Consider the following 15,976-nt stretch of genomic DNA (forward strand, 5'->3'; position numbering starts at 1 on the left):
TGTGGCTAAATTAGTCATTGGCAAAAAGTAAAATCATAGAGTCGAGTATAATAATAATGATATCAATGTTGTGCTCATATTTGAATTATAAACTTCAGTGTGTAGGTTGAAACTCTTGTTCTTTGTGCATTATTGACTTTACAATCTTGTTGTTCATGCATTGATTGAAAAAAAAAATACTTTTAGGTCGTGTTTGGCTTATAGGAATTTGATGGAAACTGATAGAATTAAAATCGAACTTCAATCCTTAATCTATTTTCTTGTTCAAACATAAAAAAATCCCATTCTACTAATCACTTAAATGAGCAAAAACTCAAAAACATTGTATTAAATTACATTCCTTAATATTATAATTTCTTTGACAAATTTTATTTTTTCCAGAATCATTTTGTAGACCAAACGTGCCTTAAGGTTTGATACATTATTGAATCGAATTAAATCAAATGGAAACAAATCGAACGAATAAGTATAAGGTTCATATTTTGTATTACTCATACCCTATATATTCCAACTTTCACACCTTAAGCCTCTCCCAACAAATGTTTCACTTTTTTTTTTCCCTTGTTGTTACGCATCAGAGTCACATTATCCGTTTAAATTGATATCCGACCGTAACAAGCTCCTTCCTTTTATAAATAAAAGTCATAAGCCAAAAGTGAGCTCAAAATACAACCCAAGCCAACAAGCCAAGTGAGGAGACCATTGGTTAAAACCCCCAATTTTTGCAACGTTATTGATTACCGGATACCGATACGAACATTATGACACACATTCTAAAATTACACTTACCCACTCACACAATTCCTTTCCTTCCACTTTCCCCTCTCCCTTTCACAAAATCTTACTCTACTTTATTTATTTTATTTCCCCTATATATAATTTATTTTTTTTATATCTATAGTCTGTACAAACATCACTACACACACAATGTCATTAAAAACCCAAAATCAAAAACCCTAAAAAACCAAAATCCACCCATCAAAAAATATCTCAATCAAACATACCCCCATTTCTCAAAAATCTTTCCTCCTCACCTATAGATATACAAAATATATAAAAAAATGTATAAAAACCAGCTGCAAGAGCTGGCACAAAGGAGCTGTTTTAACTTGCCATCATACACATGTATCAGAGAAGGCCCAGATCATGCTCCGAGGTTTAAGGCGGTGGTTAACTTTAACGGCGAAACATATGAATGCCCAAATTATTGTACTACTTTAAGACAAGCTGAACATTCTGCTGCTGAGGTGGCACTTAATGCCCTTGCTAATAATGGTCCTTCTAATTCTCTTGCTGCTAGAATCTTGGTCAGTTTGCTCTTTCTTTCTTTTTTTTTTTAGTATAAAATGTTGATATATATATACATATATATATATATGTTTGTGTGTGGTTGAAAAATGTATGAGCTAATAAGCCTTTTTAAATGATGATATATGTATAATTGTTGTATGTGTACATTTTTGGTAAATATTTGGGAAATATTTATTTGTTGTGGTAGTGTGTATGTGTAGTATATATATATATGATATACATGTGTGTTTAATGTATAGCTAGATTGAAAAATGTATGAGATGTTTATATGAAGATATAAGCTGATAAGCATAGCCCTAATTGGTTTTTATTGGAATAAAGCATAAGCAATGAGATTCAAAAATAAGCTCAACCAAACACTCCCCCAAAAAATGTATGAGAGCTAATAAGCCCTTTTAAATGATGATGATATATGTATAATTGTTAGGCTTTGTTTCGTTTTCTGTTTTCTTGTATAAATGGTGATATAAATTGTTGTATGTGTCTGTTTTTTTTTGGTAAATTTTTGGGGGAGTTTAGTTGTTGTGGACTTCGGTGTGTGTGTGTGCGCGCGTGTATAGCTTGGTTGAAGAATGTATGAGCTAATAAGACCTTTTAGATAATATATGTATAATTGTTATCTGTGTATGTTATTGGTGTATTCTTGAGGTTTTAGTTGTTGTGGTAGTGTGTAACTGTGTATATGTATATGTATAACTTGGTTGAAAAAATGTATGAGCTAATAAGCCGTTTTAAGGTGTTGTCATAAAGGTTATTTTTAAGAGCTTATGAGATGTTTTTATGAAGATATAAGCTCATAAGCATAAGCCGTAATTGGGTTTATTGGAATGAAGCATAAGCTATGGCTTCAAAAAATAAGCTCACCTAAACGCTCCCTTAATAGTGTGTGTTTCTAGATCTTTATATGACTTGGAATACATGTTTTGATGATGTGGTAACTTATACGGCTGACACGTTAGCAAATTTATTGGTTATATGATGAGGAAGTCATTGAATATGGACAACAGTAATAATGTGGCTTTTGTAAGCAACTAGAATATTGTGTGTTTTTGAAACTTGCTGTCTCATATATGTATTTGACGTCTTATGACTTGTGTGTAGTAACTTATATGGATGTTATATGAGCTAAAATACTGGTTGTTTGATAGAGAAGTATTGAAGTAATCGGTTACAAAAAAAAAATAGCTATAGTTGGAAGTTCGATATATCTGGTACCAGACTTTAAAACAGATCCATACAGAATATTTTGGGGTAAATTTAGATACATTGGAAAACACTTACTTTTGTGATTGGTATATTGGATTATATGTTTCCTTAAGTGGAACTGGAAATAGTTTGCGTAGCTTAGGGGAGGTTACAAGAATTAGTTGTAAATAGGCTAGACTAAAAGAATGATGGTCTATTGCATACTTAGGTTCACATATGATGGAAAAGTTAAGAAATGGAATGCATATATCACGGTAATTTCTGTGCTTATTATGTTTTGATTATGTTTACTTCACTTATTATAACAGTTAACTTATTGGTACAAGTTTTTGATTGAACATATAGTTCTTTGTCAATTTGGGAACAAATATATTTAAAACTGGCACGTATTGTTGGGCTTTTGTGGCGATTTCCTTGGTGTTTTTGTATTTAGGTAAAACTTGATGTGTATGATAAAACCATATGTAATGGAAGATTCCCTCTCTTCTAGTTTGATTGAACTTTCAGGTTGTGTACCAAGTTGCATGATCAACTTAGATTGCTATATACATATCTAATATTTTATCAAGTGAAACTTGATGTAACCACAGACATTCAGCAGATTGTATCATCAATCATGAATGAGCAAGATTGTATCGGTTTTATATAAAGCCGTAGATGGTGGTTTGAGGTGGAAAAAATGAAAGAGAACTGGAATGTATATTTCGGCTTTCTTTGTTTTCTTTACTCTTTTTATTCTTTCCAACTGTTCCTGACATTAATTTGAGTTTGTTGTGATTTATATATAACTTTGACGGACAAAACCATGAAAGAGTAAAACCTTTCTTGTGGTTTTCTTTTTGAAGCCATTTGTTTTTGTCGAATGAAAATCGAATATTTTAAAGGTTTTAAAGAGTAGGGACCTTTTTCTAATGGTTATAAGTTTGAGTATTATGATTGCTACCTGAGGGCAAGTAGCAAAATGTGATGGCTCTTTTTTCTGTACATTTAACTATATGTGATAACTAATTTATTTTATTAGATATATGGAGTACTTGTAATATTTTGTAAGCAATCATGTAAAGCTGGTATATACATATGTTACACTAAAAAGCAGGGATTTGCTTAAAAACTCTGCTTACCCTGCTGAACTTTCCAACTGACAGGATGAAACAGGGGTGTACAAGAACCTTTTGCAAGAAGTTTCTCAAAGAGTAGGAGCGTCATTACCAAGATACACAACCTTCAGGTCGGGTTTTGGCCGTTTCCCTCTTTTCACCTGCACTTTAGAGTTAGCTGGCTGCATATTTACAGGTGAACCAGCAAAGAACAAGAAGCAAGCTGAAAAAAATGCCGCCATGTCAGCTTGGTCCTCTCTCAAATTCAGTAAGTCATATATATTTTATATTGAAGTAGTCGGTAGGCTAAAGTATCGTATATTGTCTTTACATACACGAGTGATACTTATATTTTTGTTCATTTAGTGGCCCAGCAATCAGAAAATTCATCATTACAAAAAGGGAACTTCGAGGAGCAAGAACATGTCACTGTGGCTCGTGCTTTACAGAAATTTAGATTAAAGGCAAAAATGTCTAATGTGCCCTTTCCAATCCAATTTCCAGCGCCAAAACCAAAACTACTCTCTGCACAGTCAACTTCATCCACATCATCAAAAATACTTCCTTTGATATGCCCAAAAACTAACCTTCAAAGTAGGCCTGATCCAACCATATTGAATGATGTCCAAACCTGCACAAAAACAGAAACTCTGAATGCAGCCCGACCCCACAAGTTCCCTGCAGCTGAAGCAGCACCTTATGTTCCTGTGAGACACTTTAGGGCTCATCATGGAATGGCGCCACCTGTGACTATACGTAATGCAATTCCCTGTTTCTCTGCCCCACCTTGTAATCCGCCACATATGCAGCATAATCAGCTTCTTCCACAGTTTCAGAGGCCACCCATGCATGGTGCACCACCTCCTGTCACCATCCGACAAGCTGTGCCAGTTTTCTCAGCTCCTGAAGCTACTAAAACTTCCATTAAGGTGGTGGCAACCCCAATACTGCCAGTAGAAGAGAAGGTGAATGCAGGGCTCAGGTTGAATGCTACAGATCCTTTGAAACCTACAACCACATCAGCAGCGTCACTAGAAGTCAAGGAAGATCCTATGAAACCTTGTGCCACACCAGTATCACTAGAGGAGAAGAGTTGTGTACCAGTGATGTTGCAGACACTAAAGAAAGAGGAGAGGAAAGTACAAGAGTCGAGTCTGGTAGAGAACATAAAAGATCTGCGAATTTGATATATCGGGTAGGATTACTGCCTTTTTATTCTTTATACTAGCTCTTATTTTCTGCAACATAAATGTAGGATATCTTGTTTCAAGATCTTAATGAACCCGTTGTCAGTGTTAACTATTGGCCCGACTAGTATGTTGGTTATGGACCATCAACCATGTACGTTTTGTGATAAGGGTACATATCCTTGCAGAGATGCTGGAAATTCAGACAACTAGGTGTAGGTATTGGCGCACTTTTTTGCCTTCTAGTATGATCAATTTGCCGTCTAATTTAGTTTGAGATGTACAAGATGTGAAGCCCTTTGATGCAATGGCTAATGATCTGTTTGTTTTCTGCTTTATGATTGAGAATGTTCATAATTTGCGTTGATCTATGGATATATTTAGATTATTGGTGGGAGAAATCGGTTTAAAATGTTGGTGCTGTCATCTCTTGCAATCTTTGTTTGTTGGCCATGCCAACTTTCTTTAAAGTAGAGTTTATTTTGGTTTGTGTGTGATGATATGGTTAACGAAAATCTGAGTAGTATATTTGTCCAGTGTTTAAAATGATCAACATCAAAGCTTAAACTGCTCCCTTCGCCAGAGATGAAAACGCATAGTTTCTTTTAACCTTTTTCATGTTTCATTTCATGGATTCTGGTGATTGTGGATGTGATCTGTGATTTGAATGTGATTGTTTATATTCTCTGTTTGACCCTGTCAAGACTCAAGTGCAAGGATTTTACTTATGGCAATACATTATGCATGCAATAACCGTTTATATTGAGGAAACAAGTATAGCATCTAACTAGGTATCCCTGTGGAATCCGTTTTTTATTACCTTGAACGTAAAATCATAGACTGAAATGTTATAAGTTCATTAACACGTTAATAGAAAACATTATCCGTGCATTGGATGTGGAGTTACATATGCTCGGAATACCTGCTTAATTTTTTGTGCATAGAACATAACATTATATCAATTCATTTGAAAACCCGTGTATGTGAAATCAAATTATCATATGGCATCTAATGCTACATTGGCACATTGCTACCAAAGGAGTGTTGTCAGTTTTTTTTTGTGTAATCTCAAATCTCATTTCACGACACACAAAGCTTAAAAACAGCTTAAATGATACTAACATGTCATACAAAACATCAATATCTAGATATTAAGCCAAGCATCTAATACCTTTTTTTTTTAGAACGGCGCCAAACATCTACACTAGCTATCACAATTCACAAATCTAAACTAATCTTTTCACTAAAGAATGCTTTAATCACCTGTTTATATTGAATCCAATCCATAAAAATCCATACACACTTGCCATTCAATGCTCAATGCAGCATTTCAAGCTTTCACTTTGAATTCCTTTCTATCTTTTTTGAAAGGCGAATAAGCTCACCCTTCCATATCTTCAAAAGACTCGAACTCACAAGCCAAGATTGTGGATCCTTGTTTGGTACCTTTAGGCCAACTGCTTCTGTATATCCACTTTGTATATACTGCTAAGTGCTAACTAAATGAAATCTTTTTAAGAAATTTCATAGAATGCATCAAAAGGCTATGCGACAAGTTTCCAAGCTTGATGCACAATTTCATCGTTCACAAAGGGGTGCAGTGACCACATCAAGCAGTAGCTCTCCAGTTCTCCTGATGATGTCTTAAGATTAAGTGCAGACACAATCTTTTCCTGCACAAACCAACCATTATGTAAAGTTTGGATTATACTCCTAAGTCCTAACATATGTCTGGGAACATATGAGAATAAATTAGGTGAATAAGCTTGTTTACCTGCATTACATAATCCTGTTTCACCATGCTATAGACTACAGCTAACATGATGGCATAATCAACGTCTCCTGGTACCGCAGGGACACATGAGACACCCGCATCCTGCAATGACATCAACTATCAAGATCAACAATATGTTTGTTGTTCTTCATAACCAATAAAATGAAACAGACAATAACAAACTTGTCTTGAATTGATAAAATTCTCTACTGCAAACGGGGCAGTGTGGATCGACTTGAGACAAACACAGAGGAAATTCAACAAGCGGAGTCAAATGCAGAGGAAGGGTTGTGATGCCATAAAACAATCAAAACAATAAATTTAAAAAGAAAGATTCTACAAGCGTAAAAATAATTTAGCAGACAGCAAATAAAATGACATCAAGCTACCTCTTCAGGATCCAAATCAAGATTATAATCTTGCAGGCTTTCACTTGCCGCTTCTAATGCCACCTTAGCTTCTTCAACAAGGCATTCAAGTTCATTGATGATGTCTTTAGCTGCAAAAATAAAAAAATTAGGTCCATTTCTGTTAAGTGCATCGTCACAAAATATATGTTGTATTTCTGCATTATTCTTGTTTCAAAATGACCCGTCATAATTGCAACACATGTTTGTAACATTCTCGTGTTCAAATGACCCATTACTATCATTTTATATTCATTTCAGTTGTAACTCCACAAAACTTCTTAGTTATCTTATATGAATAACGTTTTAAAGAACATCATGTGTTCACCGTCGGATGATTGGAATAAAAATCCATTTTGTTAAACACTGAAAATCACAACCAAATGCTTAATTCAAAAGTTGACCCAAAATAGACAAGGAATGTTACCTTTACTTGCATTATCCAACAACTGGGAATGACTTGTATTCACTTCAGTATGCACATCACCAAAAATGGAATAAAGATAAAGTCAGCACCTAATTTCCGGTTAAGAGCATTTCCAGTATGTAGTCCAAAAAACGCATAGCATAGTACATAAAAAATATAAAATAGATGCGTACAAAGTTAAAAAGATTTCATGATCACTTACACTTGTTGAGATTTTCAGCCCTAGTGTAAGTGTGTACATATCCAGCTTTAATGTAGGACTGCATCCTATCAGTATAGTTAGCTTTTATGACCTTTTCAAGGAGTTCCGACGGCTTATCAATAGAGGGTCTTCGGATATACTCTACGCATATAAATATTGAGATCCAATATCAATATATTAAATACATATGTAAAACAAAGTATCTGCAAAACAAACCAAGAAACTCGCACCAAGTCCTTGGCGGAAGCTGACTAGCAATCTGTTCCCGGCAGCAGATAGCTCCTCAAATTTCGCAACCCTGGCATGAAACAACCGTGTTAAGACTATGTAGTTGCTATCAGAACACATAAAAAAGGTTTAATGTAAAACACACGCTGACCAAATACACAGAAAACGTGTACAAACCTTTCCATGAAATGTGAAAAGATCTTGACGAATTTGCCTTTAGTTTCGGACTTCAAAATAGTTTCTGACGTTTTCATTCTGCAAAAATATTGTAATTGTGATTGCTTGATATAACTTTCAATTAGTCTATACTAATTAACGAGTGTCACCGGATAAACGACATTCGTTAACTACTTTACACCGATACACAAAAATGAGACATATTAGAACCAAAAACCTGACCATTTTTATTGATACACAAAGATGAGACACATTAGAATCAAAAATTGAAAAACCTGAACATATTCATTAATCAGTGTCACTGGATAAACGACTCGTTAACTACGTTACATCGATTACGCTTTAAAAAAGGATAATCCCCAAAACATAAAAATGAAGTGGTGTTTGGCCTAGTTTATTATTTAGTAAGCCCATTTTTGTTATTCCATTTTGCGTGGCTTATTTTATGGCTAATAAGGTATAAGCTTAAAACTGTAAAATAAGCATAGGAAATAAATAAGCAAACAAGCTCAAAAAATAAGCTAGGCAAAACACTCCCTTAAATTAGTTGTAGGAAAAACAAGACTAAATTAAAGAATCAAGTAAAACACACATAATTAGGCTAAATTTATTTATCATACATAGATAAATGTAACAAGTGGGGATGATTGTGGACATTCAAAAATCACACCTATTTTTCTGCTCGGAATTTCTTGGATCCAGGCCGGCGGGAACGAGAGGCCGCGGCCGAAGGAAGCGGAAATACAGTAATTCGGAGTATACAAGCCTTATTCACCGAGAAATCGGTCTTTCCAAACAAAATTTATACGAGTACTATAATTTTACAATAATAGGATGTTCAAAAAAACAACAGTTAATTAAAAAATCGGAAAAATTTGCAAGGAGTTCGGATCCTTTGTTTTTGCAAACCTTGGGCCACCTTTTGTTAAAAACTTATCAGTGCAACTTTGGCTGCCTTTTTTAATTTTTGAAAACTCTGGTCCGTTTTGACTTTTGGATAAACCGTCGGTTAGAAACCAGTTTGGCCCTTCGGGTTTTTGAACCCAGGTGCCAATTTCGGTATTGTGAAAAAAAAAACTAGATAAAAACCTTTAAAAAAACAGTTTGACTAGAAACCTGGTTTAAACCGGTTCAGGTTTAGTCAAACCCAGTTTTTAGTCCCATTGACTAAACCGGTTCGTGCCAAGTCGGCCAAAAGGCTCAAAACCTGACATATGTGCACGGCTAGTTAGTAGTGCATCTTTTTTTCTATAATTTCCATTTTAACTTATTAGAAATATGTTCATACGATACATGACGACACGAGATTATTTTATAATTTATAGTTGACTAACGAAAACATATGACTTCTAGTTCCACCGTCATACTCACCTGCGTTGGTGATATTAGAAGAGACGATAATTTATGTTAAAAATTTGTATTTTATTTGGTCAAGAATGTGTTTTTCTCTTTAAAAAAAATATATTTTTCATTTATCTAATTAGTTATATGTTTAGGAACCAAAATGTTTCCAAATTTTTTGACAAGAGATTATATGATTTATAATATAATATAGGTGTTTTTTTTCCATTAGAAATGTCAGTGTGGCACCCATACAAACCTAAACCTTACAACTCGTACGTAGAAGCTTTGGTCTTTGATTGGATAACAGGTTAGTACTAAACAACAAATCATTCTATCCGATTTTGTCAAAGATGGATATTAAGCAAAACAATCATATTTTTACCTAAAAATAAAAGGGTTAATTTAAATATTGTTAACATCATTTAACTTTCTTGCTACACTTCACATTCATGGGGTTAGATATCTATTTTATCATGTGTCAAATTGAAGAAGAAGATGGCGTGAAGACAACATGAGTGCCGTTAAGACTAAAGAGCATATAAGATTTTTTCAAAAATAAATATATTGATCACAAAATGACCTCCAACAAGTATGTATGTCAAATCAGACTCAAACATTCAATTAGTGAATTTCCACCCTCATCTTTTTCATATCTCATAAAGGAAACATCTTTTAACCAAACTAAAATAAAGAGAACATTTTTTAAAATCTAGAAAACAGCTTTTTAAATCTGAAACAGTTCATGTCTACGGTACGATTTTAGTTCAGTGTGTGACTTCAGCTTTGTATGCTTCGAACTGGTTTTCCAATCTCAACGTGTTAACAAACAAACATCTACTAATAAACATCCTTTCTTCACTAATAAACTTCGAAAGTTATATAAATTCTCTAGACAGACTTGCTATGTAAATTTAAAGACAGACTTGCAAAACGAATGACACTTGATTACAAGTGTATATATAAATACATGATTTAATCCAAAATATATCGACTAAAATAAAAAGGCTGCATGGAGGAATGACAGGATTCTATGGATTGTAAAAGTAGAAGAGAGATGAAAAAAATTCCTTTTTAACGTAGTCGTCTAGCCAATAAACTACAAACCTTCAAGATTATAAACTGCAACTGATATTGTTGTGCTATACTAGCTAGTGGCATGAACTATAGCACGTTAGCTATAACTTTACTAACAGAACACAAGAACTCTGGACATTTGCGATTTAGATGAACATCGACAGATCATAAATCACCAGAAAAACGATATCAATATTTCAAAAAACTCATCTCAAATTCTATTTACACAAGTGTTTCCACTAAAAAGCATAAGCCCAAGAAAATCACAAACCGTGCAGCATTTCACAATTCTTAGTGCTATCATCTGTCAAAAATATCAGCTGATCATCAGCTAATATCTTTAGCATCATCTTGATGCCAGAGACCAATAATTCAAGAAAAATGAAGGTGAAACCGAAAACCAGGTAACAAAAGCCATAGCCGTTGAGGTTTCAAATCTGGTGCAATGGTTTTGTGCACAGTTGTTCAAGTCACTGCTAATGAGAACTGTTATACCAGCTGACGCACAAGCTGCAGCAAATGTAAGAGTAGATGTAATCTGCATTGCAAAAAAACAAACACGAGCTCTAAATGTTAGGTAAGAAGCAGACCATGACTTATAAATAAACATGTAAACTTAGCCACTAAATGAGTTCTTAAGTGCCTTAAACAGAAAATAAACTAAACGCATAGTAAGGAGTTCATGTTTAACAAGATAAACTACCTTAACTATAGATGAGAAACCCATTATTAAAGAGCGAACCTAAATTTTTAATAATATCTAATTCACTTACATAGACATCAAAGCCTCAAAGGGGCATTTGACCACACATGATAGTATGAAACTCATTGATTTCAAACTGATAGCCTAATCATTTGATGAAAAAATACAATGTTACAAATATCGTGAAGTACAGAGAAATATATCAAACAAATAAGACATTGAATAACCATTTGTGTGCATTATAATGGAAAAGTCGTTAAAATTTCTGAGAGATGGGAAAATAAAAGAACTTCAGAGACCAATCCCATATTGAATTGCTCCTCCTACTATTGACCTAAACGAGCGTACCTTAATTTATAGGAACCACTGAATTTAAAAGTCTGTTAGTGGATAAGAAATCATCTGTTAGTGGATATGAAATAATCTTGTGGAACATCACAGAAAAAAATAGGAAAAAGTTAAAGTAACTTTCATTCTGAATTGCAGTACAATAGGATTCTAAGCATTTTACAATATTCCTGGTTTATGATAATACACTATAAAGTATGTAAACTTAGGCTAGTGTACAATGTCTTTTAAGCCCGAAAAGATCACAACAAAGAACTTGAGGTCTAATATGAAACAAGAACACCTGATAATCAAATCATTAGCAATGAATACAGAAACCATGATTATAACCACGAATATGGAGGTGGTAACTATGCTATCGATAGCAGTGTTTAGTCGGGGAAAGAAGTTTTTAATCATACTTATTATAAATATAGTTTTAAGAGTATCACAAGTAAAAAAACTACAAAGTAAGCATCTTTACCGCATCTCCAATAGTGAAGAAGCTGATAATTCTTGCATTTCTTAAACATCGCTTTACCAAAAGAGCATAAATATCAACAATGGCAAGCGAAAAACTCCACAAGCATTTCTAAGCATTTTACAATATTCCTGGTTTATGATAATACACTATAAAGTATGTAAACTTAGGCTAGTGTACAATGTCTTTTAAGCCCGAAAAGATCACAACAAAGAATTTGAGGTCTAATATGAAACAAGAACACCTGATAATCAAATCATTAGCAATGAATACAGAGACCATGATTATAACCACGAATATGGAGGTGGTAACTATGCTATCGATAGCAGTGTTTAGTCGGGGAAAGAAGTTTTTAATCATACTTATTATAAATATAGTTATAAGAGTATCACAAGTAAAAAAACACAAAGTAAGCATCTTTACCGCATCTCCAATCGTGAAGAAGCTGATAATTCTTGCATTTCTTAAACATCGCTTTACCAAAAGAGCATAAATATCAACAATGGCAAGCGAAAAACTCCACAAGCATTGCAAGCCAAGAGCTGCAACAAGATACCTAGTACAAAAAATGTGATGATTATGTTACTAATTGCATAAAATACCCTTAATTTCAAAACATATCACAAAGAGGAAATTGCCAAGAAAGGTAATCAAAGATCTCTAGTTGATAATGAGGCATACCAAAAAATTTCCTCTCATCAAAAGGAGGTGAAAATTCTTCTTCTTACAATTTTAGGAGTGAAAGTTTAATTTTGGACAAATTTAGCAGTATATGTACATATATTGACAAAATATTGGGACCCAAATATAGTCCAATTTTGACAAAAATTCCATATATCTGAAAAACTGAACTTTCACTCCATTTGATGAATGAGAAAGTTTTGGTACCCCACGTTGTCAAATTTGGGATCCTTGATTGGCTATTTTGCAATTTTTCTACTAAACAAGAAATCTGCTTAAAAATTTTGTCTTATTTTTTTACTTCAAAAAGCACTAATTGGGTGTTTGGGATTGCTATTATAACTGCTTATGTTTTTAAACTAATTAGAAGTGCTGCCATGCAGCAGACACTGTTTAGATTTGCTTTGGTTATAACAAAATGCAATGATCATATAAAGTTATAAACAGTTTAAAAACAAACTCCCAAAATGCTTATTTCTCACTCAAATATAAATATGAGTAAACGGAGAGGAATCCCTATACAGGCTACATGGGGAAAGTTGAGCCTTTGACTCTAATGTACGTGGCTAGGTATCACGTAATCGTTTTCTTAACTTTTTACCAAGCCATCCCAAAATGAGGTTCGAACTTGGGTCTCAGGACGCCTTGCCACTAGGCAACCTTGGAGATGGTCTCACCCTCAAAGGCATCATAAACAGCTTCCTCCTATCCAAACACTAAAAACTGTACATATAACCAGTTTTTACAAGAAACAATTCACAAGCACCCCCTAAAAAGCTATCGTTCAAACATCTGATTCACAGTTTTGAGGGTATTTGGGATCTCCCATTTTATAGTGCTTATCTGCTTTACATATAAGCCACTCCAAATACTCAAAACTGCTCGCCCACTTAAATAAGTAGATCCCAATCACCCTCAAAGTTTCCAATGACTTGTTCAAATATGATCATAAAGCACTCACTTCACTAGTCTATATTTCACGCATATATCATTAGGGACAAGTACCAGGAAAAATATCCAGCTATAGCACGAAATCTATATCGCAGGTATCTAACTTTCAAATAATGCTATTGTATGTATTTAATTGTATTGTTGCTTGCATAGCACCTTATATAAATACCCCACATACATACAAAAATCAACATTTGAAAGTTAAATGCTTTGAATGCATTCCAAACATTATCATCCATAATCAAACATATGAAAAAACCAAATTCATGATACCATAATCACCAACATTTATAACAAAAAAACAACAATCAAATATAAAAGCAATAATCTTTCCAACATATACCGAAAAGCAGTGACCGATGGGAAGTCATTAGTAGCAGCCATAACAGAAACCGAAACCGCAGCAAATGCAAACTGCAGAAGCCTTAAAATAAGTCCAGCTGGGGTTCCAGGCATCCCTTGAACATCTTTCATTATAACAGTTACATCATCAGGCAAAACCCCATTACCACCATTTTCATCTTCCCCTTCTTCTCTCCTAACTTCAATATCAAATGGATGCACAAATGGCCTGCTTCTATTACTCATTATTATATATTATTATATATATATATATTATATTATATTAAGTAATTCTTGATTTTTATGAAGCTTTATCGATTCATAATTAAAACCCAGAAATATTTATGGATGGATTAATGGATTTGAGGTTAAAGTTTGAATCTTTTTGTGACCCAGTTGGAAATGAGTGTAAAAATTTGATGGGGTATTTATATATATATCTATAGAGAGAGAGAGACAGAGTAATAGTGATAATGGTGGTGATATATTAGTGATGGTGAAATTGGGAAAGTAGAAAGGGGGAGGATGGTTAGTCAGTCGTTGGTGACCGTTAAATTGTCGCCGGTGATGGATACAAGTGGCTAACGGCGTTGTTTGTACGAATAATCTTTAAATATGTATATTCTTGTTACCTTTTCTTTTCGGATGTATATGTTATGTATTGATTTAGTTAGGTTCTATCTTATATAACAAAGTTCTAAAAAATATCCAAAAGATGCATGTTATTTGCTAATCTATAGGTTGCAGGTCACCAATTTTATTTCCTTTTATTTTTAATTACGTGGCGTACTGAGTCACTAATAATTGTGACGTGAACATTTGACCAAGGCTTTTTTCTATGTATATGTATGCATATCTCATTTATACATATATTTTTCAACCTCATCTCATTTACTCCCAATTCAACCACCGCCACTCCAGTCACTCATTTCTTCCAGATTGATAACCATCGCCTGCCACCAATTAGTGTAACCACCCGTTGCCAGCGGCAACCACCCGTACATCTTCATAGGTTATGGCGGTCAAATTTTAAAAAGGTGAAAACTTTAATAGTTGATTATACAAAAATGAAGATTTAGATTAAGAAAAAGAACAACTTTTTGCGGTCCAGTGATGATACGCCATTAAACATGATATGGACTTTGAAATCTATTTTTGCCAAGTCATAAGAAAGAAGACGATGAGGTGTTCAACTGTTAATTAAACTTCGATTCGTAGATCTAGTGTTGATTATTTTTAGATTTTTGTCAAGATCTTGATATTTTTGTTTGGGATTGATGTTGACCGTGAAGATCTGGTTGTGAAGATCGGTAATGGTAAGATCACCGCGGTGGAACAGTAGCGACAAGAGGCGGGGGGTTTGACTCCGTTGTTGCTGCTTGTAGAAAGTGTGTGTAGCACACACGCAAAACAAAAAGCAAAAATGTTGTTAAAATTGATCCAAGATTCATAGTCGGAGTTTAGAAAGTCAAAAGGGAGGTGAGACTAAAAAGAAAAGGTGAAGCTCCTTTGCACCAGGATTATATGTGTGTGAAAAGCTTCTTTGCACCTGGATTATATGTTCAAAGAAAAGGTGTGCCGAAGTTTAGAAAATGAAAACATGGACACTATTACTGACTCAGCACGTCACGTAATTAAAAAATAAAAGGAAATAAAATTGGTGACCTGCAACCTGTAGATTAGCAGGTAACATGCATCTTTTGGGCGTTTTTTGGAAGTTCGTTACATAACATAAACCCCCGACTAGATCAATATATAACATAGATATTTTGTCATAATTCATTACATCCACAGATCATTATCCCTTTCTTTTCTTTTTTTTCCATTTTTCTCTCAAAATACTCGGTGGATTATGTGAAGAAAAAAATTTATTAAGACTATGCGGTGTGGGCGACTAAAGCAACCTCCCCCCTTTTCTGCCCTAGTTTGCCCCCAACACCACCACCCTCAACTGAACCTCTTGTCCAGCGAACTTGAATGTTTGCCTATTTGAGTTTGACCAACACAGATTTCAAAACAAAAACCCACTCCACCAATCAAAACAAAGAACTCATCAC

The 15,976-nt window shown here is 34.1% G+C and overlaps 3 protein-coding genes across 4 annotated transcripts; 1 reads left to right on the forward strand and 2 right to left on the reverse strand.

Annotated features, from left to right (window-relative positions):
• The first annotated feature begins 922 nt into the window (after positions 1-922).
• Positions 923-5,139, forward strand: LOC122609389 (double-stranded RNA-binding protein 6-like). 2 transcript variants are annotated; one of them, XM_043782442.1, is made up of 4 exons: positions 923-1,307; positions 3,663-3,882; positions 3,981-4,809; positions 4,990-5,139. In XM_043782442.1, the coding sequence occupies exons 1-3, from the start codon at positions 1,062-1,064 to the stop codon at positions 4,799-4,801; spliced, it is 1,287 nt and encodes a 428-aa protein (XP_043638377.1). In that variant the 5' UTR covers positions 923-1,061; the 3' UTR covers positions 4,802-4,809; positions 4,990-5,139. The 2 variants fall into 2 exon arrangements, with proteins under 2 accessions (XP_043638377.1, XP_043638373.1); XM_043782438.1 differs by having other exon boundaries at positions 3,981-5,139.
• Positions 5,140-5,879: 740 nt separating this feature from the next.
• LOC122585283 lies at positions 5,880-8,973 on the reverse strand. The gene is made up of 8 exons (XM_043757405.1): positions 8,687-8,973; positions 8,017-8,094; positions 7,842-7,909; positions 7,612-7,752; positions 7,410-7,451; positions 6,965-7,074; positions 6,576-6,677; positions 5,880-6,474 (listed from the first exon to the last, which is right to left on the reverse strand). The coding sequence occupies exons 2-8, from the start codon at positions 8,091-8,093 to the stop codon at positions 6,346-6,348; spliced, it is 669 nt and encodes a 222-aa protein (XP_043613340.1). The 5' UTR covers position 8,094; positions 8,687-8,973; the 3' UTR covers positions 5,880-6,345.
• Positions 8,974-10,597: 1,624 nt separating this feature from the next.
• Positions 10,598-14,578, reverse strand: LOC122585053 (CASP-like protein 5A1). The gene is made up of 3 exons (XM_043757152.1): positions 13,921-14,578; positions 12,369-12,501; positions 10,598-10,972 (listed from the first exon to the last, which is right to left on the reverse strand). The coding sequence occupies exons 1-3, from the start codon at positions 14,163-14,165 to the stop codon at positions 10,781-10,783; spliced, it is 570 nt and encodes a 189-aa protein (XP_043613087.1). The 5' UTR covers positions 14,166-14,578; the 3' UTR covers positions 10,598-10,780.
• Between the last annotated feature and the right edge of the window lie 1,398 nt (positions 14,579-15,976).

The sequence above is a fragment of the Erigeron canadensis genome, chromosome 1 (genome assembly GCF_010389155.1).
Source record: "Erigeron canadensis isolate Cc75 chromosome 1, C_canadensis_v1, whole genome shotgun sequence".
In the NCBI taxonomy this organism is placed as follows: Eukaryota; Viridiplantae; Streptophyta; class Magnoliopsida; order Asterales; family Asteraceae; genus Erigeron; species Erigeron canadensis.